The 11,304-nt window shown below is 58.7% G+C and overlaps 1 protein-coding gene across 3 annotated transcripts; it reads right to left on the bottom strand.

Moving 5' to 3' along the window:
• Positions 1 to 2,553: 2,553 nt before the first annotated feature.
• NYAP1 (neuronal tyrosine phosphorylated phosphoinositide-3-kinase adaptor 1) lies at positions 2,554 to 10,786 on the bottom strand. Of its 3 annotated transcripts, none has more exons than XM_014797160.2 (7): positions 10,710 to 10,786; positions 9,306 to 9,457; positions 7,206 to 7,561; positions 5,241 to 6,755; positions 4,133 to 4,351; positions 3,803 to 3,912; positions 2,554 to 3,233 (listed from the first exon to the last, which is right to left on the bottom strand). In XM_014797160.2, the coding sequence occupies exons 2-7, from the start codon at positions 9,371 to 9,373 to the stop codon at positions 2,946 to 2,948; spliced, it is 2,556 nt and encodes an 851-aa protein (XP_014652646.1). In that variant the 5' UTR covers positions 9,374 to 9,457; positions 10,710 to 10,786; the 3' UTR covers positions 2,554 to 2,945. The 3 variants fall into 3 exon arrangements, with proteins under 3 accessions (XP_014652646.1, XP_087273774.1, XP_004442925.1); XM_087417648.1 differs by lacking the exon at positions 10,710 to 10,786 and adding an exon at positions 9,987 to 10,557; XM_004442868.3 differs by lacking the exon at positions 10,710 to 10,786 and having other exon boundaries at positions 4,133 to 4,348; positions 9,306 to 10,557.
• Positions 10,787 to 11,304: the final 518 nt, after the last annotated feature.

Raw genomic sequence — 11,304 nt, 5'->3', positions numbered from 1 at the left:
TCCCAAGGAGGGGGAACCTGACATCTTTTCTATTATGGTCTTCCTATCTAAGAACAAGTTATTACTCTGCTTATGCAAGTCTTCCTTGGTTAAGGAACTCAAAGGACTTCAGTTTTATTGATTGATCGATATAGGTCCTGTACATTTCTTGTTAAAGTTACTCCTAGATATTTTATGGGTTTTTTTGCTCTTATGAATGGGATATTTCCTTCCATCAATTTTCTAACTAATTATTAAAAAGCTATTGGGAATCCCACTATTTGCGACCACATGGATCGACCTTGAGGGCATGATGTTAAGTTAAATAAGTCAGACAGAGAAAGACAAATACTGTATGATCTCACTTATATGTGGAACCTAAGAAAAAAAAAAACCCAAACTCATAGATACAGAGAACAGATTGGTGGTTGCCAGGGGTGGGGGCTGGGCAAAATGGGTGAAGGGGGTCAAAAGGTACACACATCCAGTTATAAAATAAATAAGTCCTGGAGATGTAATGTACAACATGGGGACCATAGTTAACAATACTATAGTTAATAATACTGTTGAAAGTTGTTAAGAGAGTAGATCTTAAAAGTTCTCATCACAAGAAAAAAAAATTCTAACTATGTGTGGTGATGGATGTTAACTAAACTTATTGTGGTGATCATTTCACAGTATATACATATATCAAATCATTATGCTGTATACCTAAAACTAATACAATGTTATGTCAATTATATCTCAATTTAAAACATAAATAAAAATTTAAAAAGCTATTGCTATTTTGTTCTTAACTCATATCTTTATCTATACTCTCCCTTATAAAACTTAGTCTTGGCGTTGAGTACCATTTCTATGTTGATGACTCCTAATGTCCACAGTCTTGTCATCTCTCCCAAACTATCATCATTTTAGCTCTAACTTGGTGTTTCCTAAATTTCAAAAATTCTCATAGCACTGTCATAATTTTTCATATTCTGTATCCCACCTGTACCATTATTTGTTTGCTTAATATTTTTCTTTAAACCAACAAATTGAAAATAAATTTAGCCTTCTCTTGTACAATAATATCCATGAAATAGTCTGATATGCTGGTTATAATTTCTCTAACATGAATGAAAATAAATACAAAACTATTAAAGTTTTGAAAAATGTCCATCTTCATACCGATTAACAACATCTCTTGTATGATCCACCACATTTTTTGAAACTCTGTTCTAGCTGGTAACAAACCTTTCAACCTGAATATTCACCACTGCTTCAAGTTGAACATTCTTCCCTCAAAGTTCCTCTCAACCCCACTTTCCACGCTCTGTCAAGATGATCATTTCCCCAATGACATGAGTTTCAAACTTGAGCTTCCAGGATGCCCCATTTGGCTCCTTCATCCCCATCCTGAGGATGTTTTCTTTCAGCTGCATCTTGCCCTCCATTCTCCCAGCCATTCTTTTTATCCTCCTCCCTGGTGATACCTCACCTCCCAGCAGGATTCCTCCAGTCCAGCATCTTGCTTTGAGGCCCATCTCTCTGAACCAGCTTCATCATGCCTGACTCCTTATTGTCCTCTGCACTATTTAAACACACTTCCTGGCCTCACCCCCATCTTCTACTGTTCTACAGACAATCGTACCACGACCTTGGGACTTTCCCTCCTCCCCCAGTTCATCCAAACCTTACCTGTCCTTTTAGGCTCACTTTCCAGGAAGCCTTGGCGGATGATGCCAGCCCTCTCCCTCTCTCACTCCTGCAGCACTGCCTAGTGCCGGCTCAGCTCTCTCATCTTCTTGAGTAGACACTATAAGCTGCTTGAGGGCAGGCTTCAGTCTGAATATTCCTTCTGCATCAGTGCATTGCCAAGCACACCTCAGATGCCCAATAAATGCTTGCTGAGTCACTGCCCAGTGGCACTCCCAGAGACTTACCTCAAACTCCACCTCTCCCCGTTACTTCCACAGCCACTCAACCCTCCCTGCACCATCTCCAACTCCCACCAACAAGAAACGGGTAAGAAAGGCAGAGCACACTGAAAAATAAGAAGCCAGTTCTAGGATCATTAGTCTTTTAATATATTATTCTGAAAAGAAAGGAATTAAAAAAAAGTTCCTGACATCTCTTCTGATTTTGTTTTTAATTTAAATAAATACCCTGCCCGCCCCTCCCCGCCCCCCCCCGCTAAAATTTCCCTCCTTCCCATCATCCCGCCCATCCCTGGTGCTAGACCCTCACCCCAGAGCTAAAGAAGATACCTGTTTCAGAGCAGGCCACGCTCACTACCAAACTCCGGCGATTTGTAAGTAAATGAGTCTGCGGCCCTCAGCTCTCGGAGCCCCTCCCTTCTCCCGCTCCACGCCCCACTCCAGACCAATCCCTAGCTTTGTGGTGGGCACAGACGGTGGGGCCTCTAGGCATTGGGGAGAGTGCAAACCTGGTTCCCTTTCATTGCCCGCCATTCCCCACTCCCCGCTCAGGAGTAGGTCAGAAGGGGCCAGAATTGCCCTCCGGACTAAAATAAATAACAAAATAAATAACCCCTCCCCCATCCCCGACTCTATAAATGAGCCATCCCCCGTCCCTGTTCTTCAGTTGACCCGCCCCCTTCTTCCTCATTAACCCTTCCCTCCTCCCCCGTGCTGACCTCTGGCTTGGCCTTTGCCCTCTCAGGAGGAGGGGTCTACCTGGCTCAGTGCAGGGAGCAGTGCACAGTGGAGAGAGCAGGGGAGGGCCTCACTCCCAACCTCAAGCAAACCCTCCTCCTCTCCCACACTTCTGGGGGTACTGCTGGCGCCCCAAGCCCGATGGGCCTGGCGGACTCCCCGTCTCCGAGGTTTGGGTGGAGGGCAGGGGTTCTCCCTGGCTCGCTCTCACCTGGTCCTTCAAGTGTCCCGCTTTCGAGGCAAGTCTCCCGGAGAGCCGGGCGCACCCCAACCCCACTCCCCAGTCCCGGGGCCCGGCCCCCGCCCTCCTCAGATTGCAGTGTCCCAGAGGACGGTGTGCTGCCGGCGGCAGGGCGGGGTGCCGGACTTGCGGGGCTCGGGCCCCCGCCGCCAGCTGGGGAGGATGGGCATGCTCTCCTGCTTGCAGAGGCCGCGGTCGGGGCGGTGACGCGCCTTGATCTCCTTGCACACGCAGCGCTTGCGCTCGATCACCTCCAGCAGCTTCCCGTCGCGCTCACGGGCGGGCTGGGGCGGTGGCGGTGGTGGCGGCGGCGGCGGCGGCGGCGGCGGCAGCGGCAGCGGCAGCGCGGGGTGGGTCTGCGTCCCCTCCTCCCGCCGCGACCCGCACGGGGGAGGAAGGAATGGGGGAGGGGTCAAGGATCTCAGAGGGCCCGGGCCCGGTCCCACTGCAGAGACCAATGCCTTCCCCCAGAAACAAGTCCTGTCTCCCCCCCCCGCCAAGGCCTCTGTCCTCTCCTGGCTGGAGACGGGAGCAGAAATCAAGCCCTTGCACTCTTTGCCCGGCTGTGCGCCCCGGAGCCAGGCCATCTCACCCTGAGGAAAGGGCGCCTTTTACAAGTTGTCTTCCCAGTGGGATGCATTTTTCCAGATGGTCCCCCCAGAGGGGACGCCTTTTTCTAAACGCACAAAGGGACACTGTCCGCCAGTGGAGGTCCTGAGTGATCTCCCACAGGGTCCTGCCTGGCTGCCCAACCTAAGCATCCCCTTCCCAGGATCCGGCCCCCACCCCCTCACTCTCTGCCGGGCCCTATTACTCTGTGCCAGGCCCTAGCCTGACCTCTTGCCTTTTTTTTCCACACCCAGTCCTTCCTCCCTACCTGCTCCTTCACAAATAAAAGATAACCCAACCTCGTCTTCCTCCTCACCTGGCTTGGGGCATCCCTGGGCTGGCTGCAGGGCCGGGGGGTGTGGAGCACGGCCTGCCGGACTCCAGACGTGGAGGCTGAGCGCCCCAGGCGGTAGCCTCCTGTGAAGTCTGAGGCACAGAAGGACTGAGGAGGGAAGGGGTCTCCAGGTTTCCCTCCCCCAGTTCCCTGAAGACAGCCCCTTTCAGGCTGCCTGCTGCCTTCTGCCTCCTCCGAGGAGGAAAGAGGATGGAGATGTGGTATGAGGATGTAGGGCCCAGGACACAGGCCCTGGGAGATTCCCCCCTGCCCACCCCTTCTGCTATGGTGTACGGGGGCAGAGTGTATCACCTCCATTGCGGTGGCAGGCGGGGAAGGTCTGGCAGGGTATGGGCAGCGCTGTGCGGCTCCCTCCTCGGTCCCCTCCGTGGTGGATCCTGGCCAGCAGGCCCTCTGCCCCCTGGCTCCTCACTGGAATCCCTGATGACATGGGGCCCCTGTCCTCACGCTCCACCTTGCCTGGACCCTCAGCACTGCCATTCCAGGCCCGGGCACCATCCTCGACTTCTGCTGGGGTGACAAGGAGAGCTCAGTGTCTGTATGTGGGAAAGGTCTTGCTGTCACCCCAGCTACACACACCATGGCAAGGGTGGACCAGGAGAAGTAACTGCCCCTTTGCAGGTCACAGCTGGGAAGGGAGGGACCCTACTTCATGCTCCCCCAACACATACACACACAGGAGGGACCCCAGTACTTTCACCTTCCTTTGCGCCCATTGGTACCATCCCTGGCTGAGAATCATAGATATTTGCTGATTCCAAACGCTCTTCCCTGGTTAGAGGGGTCTCCCCTACCCCAGCTTTAGCTTTAGAGCCCTCTAGCCCCAGACAGGGCCAGGATGACCACCTTCTGAAAGAGACCACGGGCACCATTCTCCAGGAGGGGGAGAAACCGAAATCCTGGGCCAAGAAGTTGGGGGGGGGCATTGGGGGAAGGGCTGCATGTGAACTAAGCTCATCTTTGAGAGTAGGCCTGGCAGAGCATTGCGTTGCCAGGCAACGGTAGGGGCCTCCCTCTCCTCTCCCTCCTGTCTGGGTGGGTTGCCATGGTAACAGCTGGGAGGCAGCTGTGTTTAGCTCCTAGTGTGCGCACACTCACAAACACACACCCCTGCAGCCCAGGGAGGAGAGGGGCAGGGAGTAGAGCGGGATGGGGCAGGAGGAGGCTGCTCTTGGGGCCAGATTCTACCCCCTCCCCATCGCAGATCTTCCTGCCCCTCCAGCACACACATAAGACCCCATCTCTTCAGTCTGCTATACGCCCCCATCCCTTTGGTCTCCCCCAAAATTTCTCAGCTTGGGACAATGGGCCGTGGCTTCCAAATCACCCCTGCAACACCTCCCCCAAATGATCATGGACATCCCCAGCTCCCCCACCCCCCTTCCCACCCCTCACTCACTGTCCAGCTCTTGTGCCTTCCTCCCTCCATATAGGACCTTCCTCTGAAGAGCCCAGCCTGCCCCAAATGTCGTGGCGCCCATCTCTTCTTCCTCCTCTGGTGACCCTGCACTGGCGATGACGTGGGCACAGGAGATGCTGGCAAAGGCACCCCCATCGGTCCCTTGCTCCTGCAGCTGGATCTTGACCATGGGGGATGGGGCCCCCATTCCACAGCCCTTATTCAGCACCCCCCCAGCCTTGAGGCTCTCATAGGCAGGGGGTCTCTTGAGCCCAGCTGCTGCAGCTGGGTAGGTCCAGAGGGGGGTCAGGGGGCCTGCAGTTGGGTCTGGAAGGCTGTGCGGGGAAGCCAGGCAGCTGCGGTGGTGGAGAACCCCAGCCGCTGCACCCATGGCCCCGCTGTGGGGGCTGGACTTCCCGGGCACAGGGGACCTCGAGCTGGTGCACAGCATCCCATGGAGGACTGCGATCTCCTTCTCCGTCTTTGGCTCCCCAGCACCCAGGGGCGGACCAGCTGGCAGGATGGAGTGCGTGGTTACCTTGACTGCTGAGTACACCATCGTGTAAGACACAGCCTTGTCCTTGGGGGGGCCGGGGAGCAAGGCGGCCGGGGCAGGAGGGGCTACTGGCACCCCTGCCGCCCTGGGGCAGATCATGCTGTGGGAGTTGGGGAGCTCTCGCTCCCCTCGGGGCTGGCCAGAGCCCAGGGGTGGCAATGGCGTCGAGTGGCTCCGGGCCCGGCCAGAGGGTCCCAGCAGCAGCAGGTTGGCAGCAGGAGGTGGAGGCAGCGGCGGAGGCGTCTCCCGCTCCCGGGCAGGCACTTGGGGAGCTGGGGTGGAGCCGGCTGGCTCCTTGGAGTGGCAGAGGACCGGTAGCCTCGAGACCCCATCGCCAGGGGTTCGGGAAGCAGACTTGGCTTGGGGGAAGGCCAGGAGCGGAGGACGGTGCTGGAGAAGGTTGGGGAAGGGCGGGGGGATTTCACAAGGAGTGGTCTTGGAGGGCGTCCCATCCCTCCAGCTCGGGAGGGCTGAAGCTGGACGGCGGTGGGTGTGGGGCTGAAGGGCTTGAGGCTGGTGTGGTGAGGAGGTCGCTGTCAACAGAGGGGCCCCATTGGCCCGGCCTTCCCCTGCCTCCTCTGGCAGCGGGTACTTCATCTCCTCATAGATGGCCTCACTCTCTTCTGAGTCCGAGTCGGCGCCAGCTGGAGGGGTCAGGCCCCCACCTCCAAGAGGGGGCCCACTCAGGCCTCCTCCACTTCGCCCTCCTCCCCTGAAGACATCCCCCACCATCTCAATGTACACGGGCTCTTCTTCCTGGGCACCCACCTCAGGGTCCTCAGCTACGCAGGAGCCCCTGCTGAGGCGCTGAAGGGGCAGGTTCCCCCCTCGAGGAGAGGGGGCTGCGGGGCAGGACTCATCGAAGGAGACAGAGAGCTGGGTATTGGGGCTTCGCCTGGGCTTCTGTGGAGGAACCTTCCGGCTGGACTCTCGGCCCTCTGGGGTTGGCTTCTGTGAGCCTGAGCAGGACGGGAAAGAGAAAAATAAACTGGGATCTTAGTGAGGGAAGGGAATGGGGAGACCCTTTCTGACCTCTTGACCGGTCTGCAAGGACATATCTGCCTCTTCACTTTCTCCACATCCTCAACTTACAGCCCCAGTAGGTTCCTCTCCTACCAGTCAGCCCTCAGTCCTTCCAGTGAACTCCCCAGAATCTGCAGCTCCCACCCTAAATTCTCTCCCACCCTCATGCTGCTCCAAGGCCACCCCTTGCCCAAGAATGGATTGTTCAGGGAGCTGCCCTTGAATGGTTCATCTCAGGCCCTTCCAAAAAGCAACTCCCCCACTCCCTCTGAGAGTGGAACCTTCCACTTCCTTGGTTCTTCCCTGAATGAACCCTCCCGGCAGGCCTCCCCTGGCCTGGAATGGATCCTTGAAGCTCCCCTTGGAGAGGAGTGAGGGTGTCTCACCTGCTTTTTTGCCGGGGGGCATCTCTGCCCCCGACCCTGCCATGCTGAGCTTGGTGCTGGGGTGTCTCCGGGGCTTGGCTGGGGGTCTTCGGGTGCTGCTGTCCTCTGTGAGACCCCCACTGCCTCCCCCAGGCCCGCCCCCCACACTGTCCATGCTGCCCACCGAGTGGCAGGAGAGGGAGCGTGGGGCCATGGCGCTGCGGCAGGGGTGGGGAGTGTGCTCCTGGGAGGCGGGCATTGTCATGAAGCCCATCCTGAGGGAGCGGCGAAGCGAGGCGATGTCCCGCACGCGGACACCAGGCCCTGGGCCAGCCCCGGGCCCTGCCGGGCCTGTGGGAGCCACCTCCTTACTGGAGCTGGGGAGAGAAGGCCAAGATGGGGCAGAGGTCGGGCCTCAGGCCTGGGCCTCCCCCTCCTCCACCCCAAGAGGGACTTGCAACCCTGTGGCCTCCCAGGGAAGAGGAAGGGAGCCCAGGGTGGGGATGAAGGTCCAGGGCACTGAAGCAGAAGCTTCAGGCAGAATCCCTAGGCTTTAAAAAAGGCAAGGAGGGGCCGGCCCGGTGGCGCAAGTGGTTAAGTGCGCGCGCTCCGCTGCGGCGGCCCGGGGTTCGCTGGTTTGGATCCCGGGCGCGCACCGACGCACTGCTTGGCAAGCCATGCTGTGGCGGCGTCCCATATAAAGTGGAGGAAGATGGGCACAGATGTTAGCCCAGGGCCGTCTTCCTCAGCAAAAAAAGAGGAGGATTGGCGGATGTTAGCACAGGGCTGATCTCCTCACAAAAAAAAAAAAAAAAAAAGGCAAGGAAATTGGGGGGCAGGGAGGAAAGAAGGGGTGCATATGTGTGCAGGAGAGCATCCTTGGAGCTGGCCAGTCACAGCCTGGGCATAGCCGGCACACAGCACATGTGTGGACGGCTTCATACATGGGAGAGAGATGCAAACCAGGCAGCACAGCCCCACCTGGCCTATACACCTGCCACCACCACTCTGCTCCATCTCACGCTCACGCTGGCCCACACCTGGCCTCTAGCCTCCCCTCCTGTCCGGCTACTGCGGCCTGCGCTCCCACACCACACCGCGCCTCCTCTCCCAGACACGGGCTGTCCCGCCGCCACATCATCAGAGCAGCCTCCCCTGGCTGCTCCTTTTTCCTCCCTTCCTCTCTCTTTCTATCTCTCTCTCCCTCTCCCTCAGTGCTGTCCTCTCTCTGTCACCCTCCCTGGCTCACCCCCATTCCCTTTCACTGTCCCTGAGCTTCTGTGTGAGTGAAGGGGGAGTGGCTGGCAGGGAAGAGGGGAGAGCTGCTGTGGGGTGGGCTCTCATTAAGGGCTTGTCTACGAACCCTTCATTAGGGAGAAATCAGTGCAGTGATAGCTCTGATTAATCTAATTAACAACAAGAATTAAACTCCACAGTTTCGAGGAGGGAGAAGGGAGCAGGGAGGTGGCTCTGACTCAGGCTCCAAGAGGCTGTGCAGTCAATGGAAGTGAAGAAAAGAAGGGAGCAAGACGGGAGAGGCCAGGCCCTGGGTCCCTGGGAGGGCAAGGAGAGAGGGCAAGCGGGGAGGGGTCCCCGGCCCTGGCTCTTCCGCAGGGCCCAGCCTGCATGTCCTCACCACACACACATAACCCTGTCACTGGGCCACTCACCTCCCCCAGCAGAGGAGGCTGGGAGGGGGTCAAATGGATCTCCTCTGGTGCCCCTCAAATGACCCCATCCCTGGACTGTGAGGGCAGCTGGGCCTGCCCCTTCCAAGGTCAGGTGACAGGGGAGCCAGGAGCCAGCCCCACGTGGACAGAGAGGAGAAGATCACAGGCCAGAGGTGAGTCAGGAAGGAGGGACTCGGGCCTCTGGGGATGGGGAAGAGCCAAGAGGGTGCTCCTGAGTTGGAAGCCCCCCAAGAGGCCAGGACAGGGGCTGGAGCCAGGAGCAGGGCGGGGACAGGGCGTGTACAATTCCAGCAATTCTGTGCTGAGCACAGACTTTCAGATGAGACTGGTGACCAAGCTGTCAGACCCAGGGAGGGCAGAGGGATGTGGCCCAGCCAGGGGGAAGCAGAGGTGGGACAGGCCAGGCGGCAATCTGGGACCGCAGACTTACCTCCTCTTGGCCTCCTCCTCCTTGTGCTGCCTCCACTCCAGCTTGGTTTTTCGGTAGAGGAGGTTCATGTCGTGGGGCAGGAGGTGGGGGCTGGGGGGCCCTGCTCAGCGCCACCAGGCCCGGGGGGCGGCCCTCCCTGGGTCCCGGATCCACTTGGTGAGGGGGATGGGAAGGAAAAAAAGAAGGATATGGGGTGGGTGGGGGCCAGGAACGAATGAGAGAGAAAGAGGAGCAGAGATATGACTCGGGTCCTCAGAGAGAGGAAAACAGACAGAGGCATAGAAAACCCAACACAGCCTCTAGGACCCATAGACAGACAGACAGAGATAGCCAGACATGTGTACACAGAGTCACACACCCTGACAAAGATGTTCAGAGCCACAAAAACACACTCTGGAAAGATCAGATCGACACAGATTCCCATCTGTAAATACATCCTGGTCCACCACAGAGACAGGTCCCACAAATGTTCAGCAACCTGCAGCCACACAAACACACACACACACACACACCACCGGGCCACAGACCCATATCTACAAACAGAGGAGCAGACACATAGATCGGCATAGGTAAACACAACCTAGGAACAGGCAGACACACAGACATAAACACCCCCGACACACCCACAGCACACACAGACCTCCAGACACACACGAATCGGCTACTCTGAACTGGACATACCTACACACAAGGAGTTATGCGGGGCCTACTTGCGTACATTGCACCCCACTGGGGAAGGGGGAGACGGACTCCCCACCCCCTCTTAGGCCCTGAAGCTAGGGGGTGTCATGAGGGCAGGGCGGGGATGCTGGAGAAAGGGTGGGGGCACTGTGAACTGGGCATCCACAACACCACCCATCCATCCATCTCCATTCCCTGCCGTCCCCCGCTTCCGTCCCTTCGCCTGGGCCCGGGCCTCGGTCCACCCCTATTCTTGCGCCCTGGCCCTCAGCGATGGTGTCCGCCTGCCTCGCTGATGGCCCAAATCACCTTCTTCCTCCTCCAGGATCTGGGAGGCTCCCGGCTTCCTTCTTTCAGTCTCCGCCCCTCAATCCCACCCGGGGGTCTCCAGTCCCGCCCTAGAGCTACCTTCTGAGCTGCGGCCTGCATACCTGCTCCGGCTTCCCTTCCCCCCAACACACTCTCCTTTGCGCCTTCAGCCTCACCTCTCCTCCTAGGCGCCCCTCCTCAAACTGCCGTCCTCTCCCTTCCCTGTGTGTTCCAAACCTGGCCGGCTTCATCCCCCTTTCCATCCAAGGGCCCCAGGTTCCCAGGCACCCCTCCCCTTCCCCTTGTCCTGCTACCCGGGGTTTCTCCGTCTCGCGCCCCGCCAATCCTCCCTATCCCTTGTCCCCCCATCCCACCTCCCCGCACCAAGTCTCCCCAATTTTTACATCACCGTACCTGGCCTGCCGGGCGCCGGCCCCCCCATGCCGGGCTCCGCCCGGAGCAGGAGGGAGGAGGAGAGACAGAGAGCGACCGGGGGGAGCCGAGCTGGGCCCTGCCGCAGAGACAGCCCCGCCTCCGGGTCCGCCCCCAGACCCGCCCCCGGCCCCAAACCCACCCTTCCACACCCTCCAAGGACGGAGCTGGAGCGGCCGCGTCGCGCTGCGCCGCCAGGCTGGGGTGGGGGGGCACGAGTGCCGCGGAGCCCCCAGGGGGACTCGGAGAAAGATCGTGGGGCGCGGGGGACCTGGCGCCACTCCGCCCCCGCTTTGGGGCGTCCGCTCCTCGCCTCCCCTCGCCCCCTGCCCGGCCGGGCCGTGCTCGGTTCAGTGTCCAAGGCCCCGGCGGAGCGAAGCGGGGCGCAGCGCGCAGCGGCGCTCCCCAGCGGCAGCCGGGGGTCTGCACCCACGCGCGTACCCCGTGCGCCAGGCGCTCCCCGGGTGCGCACCCCGCGTCGGGCCGGGGCGAGGCTGCAGCTGCGGGGCCCCGAGTGCAGTGAGGTGGCGAGGCCGGCAGGGGGGGCCGCTTTCCGGGCCGAGGGGCTCTGAGTGGG

The sequence above is a fragment of the Ceratotherium simum genome, chromosome 26 (assembly GCF_057802395.1).
Source record: "Ceratotherium simum simum isolate JZ-2026a chromosome 26, ASM5780239v1, whole genome shotgun sequence".
In the NCBI taxonomy this organism is placed as follows: domain Eukaryota; kingdom Metazoa; phylum Chordata; class Mammalia; order Perissodactyla; family Rhinocerotidae; genus Ceratotherium; species Ceratotherium simum.
Note: the sequence above shows the minus strand (reverse complement) of the source record. Positions and strands in the feature narration are given on the sequence as shown.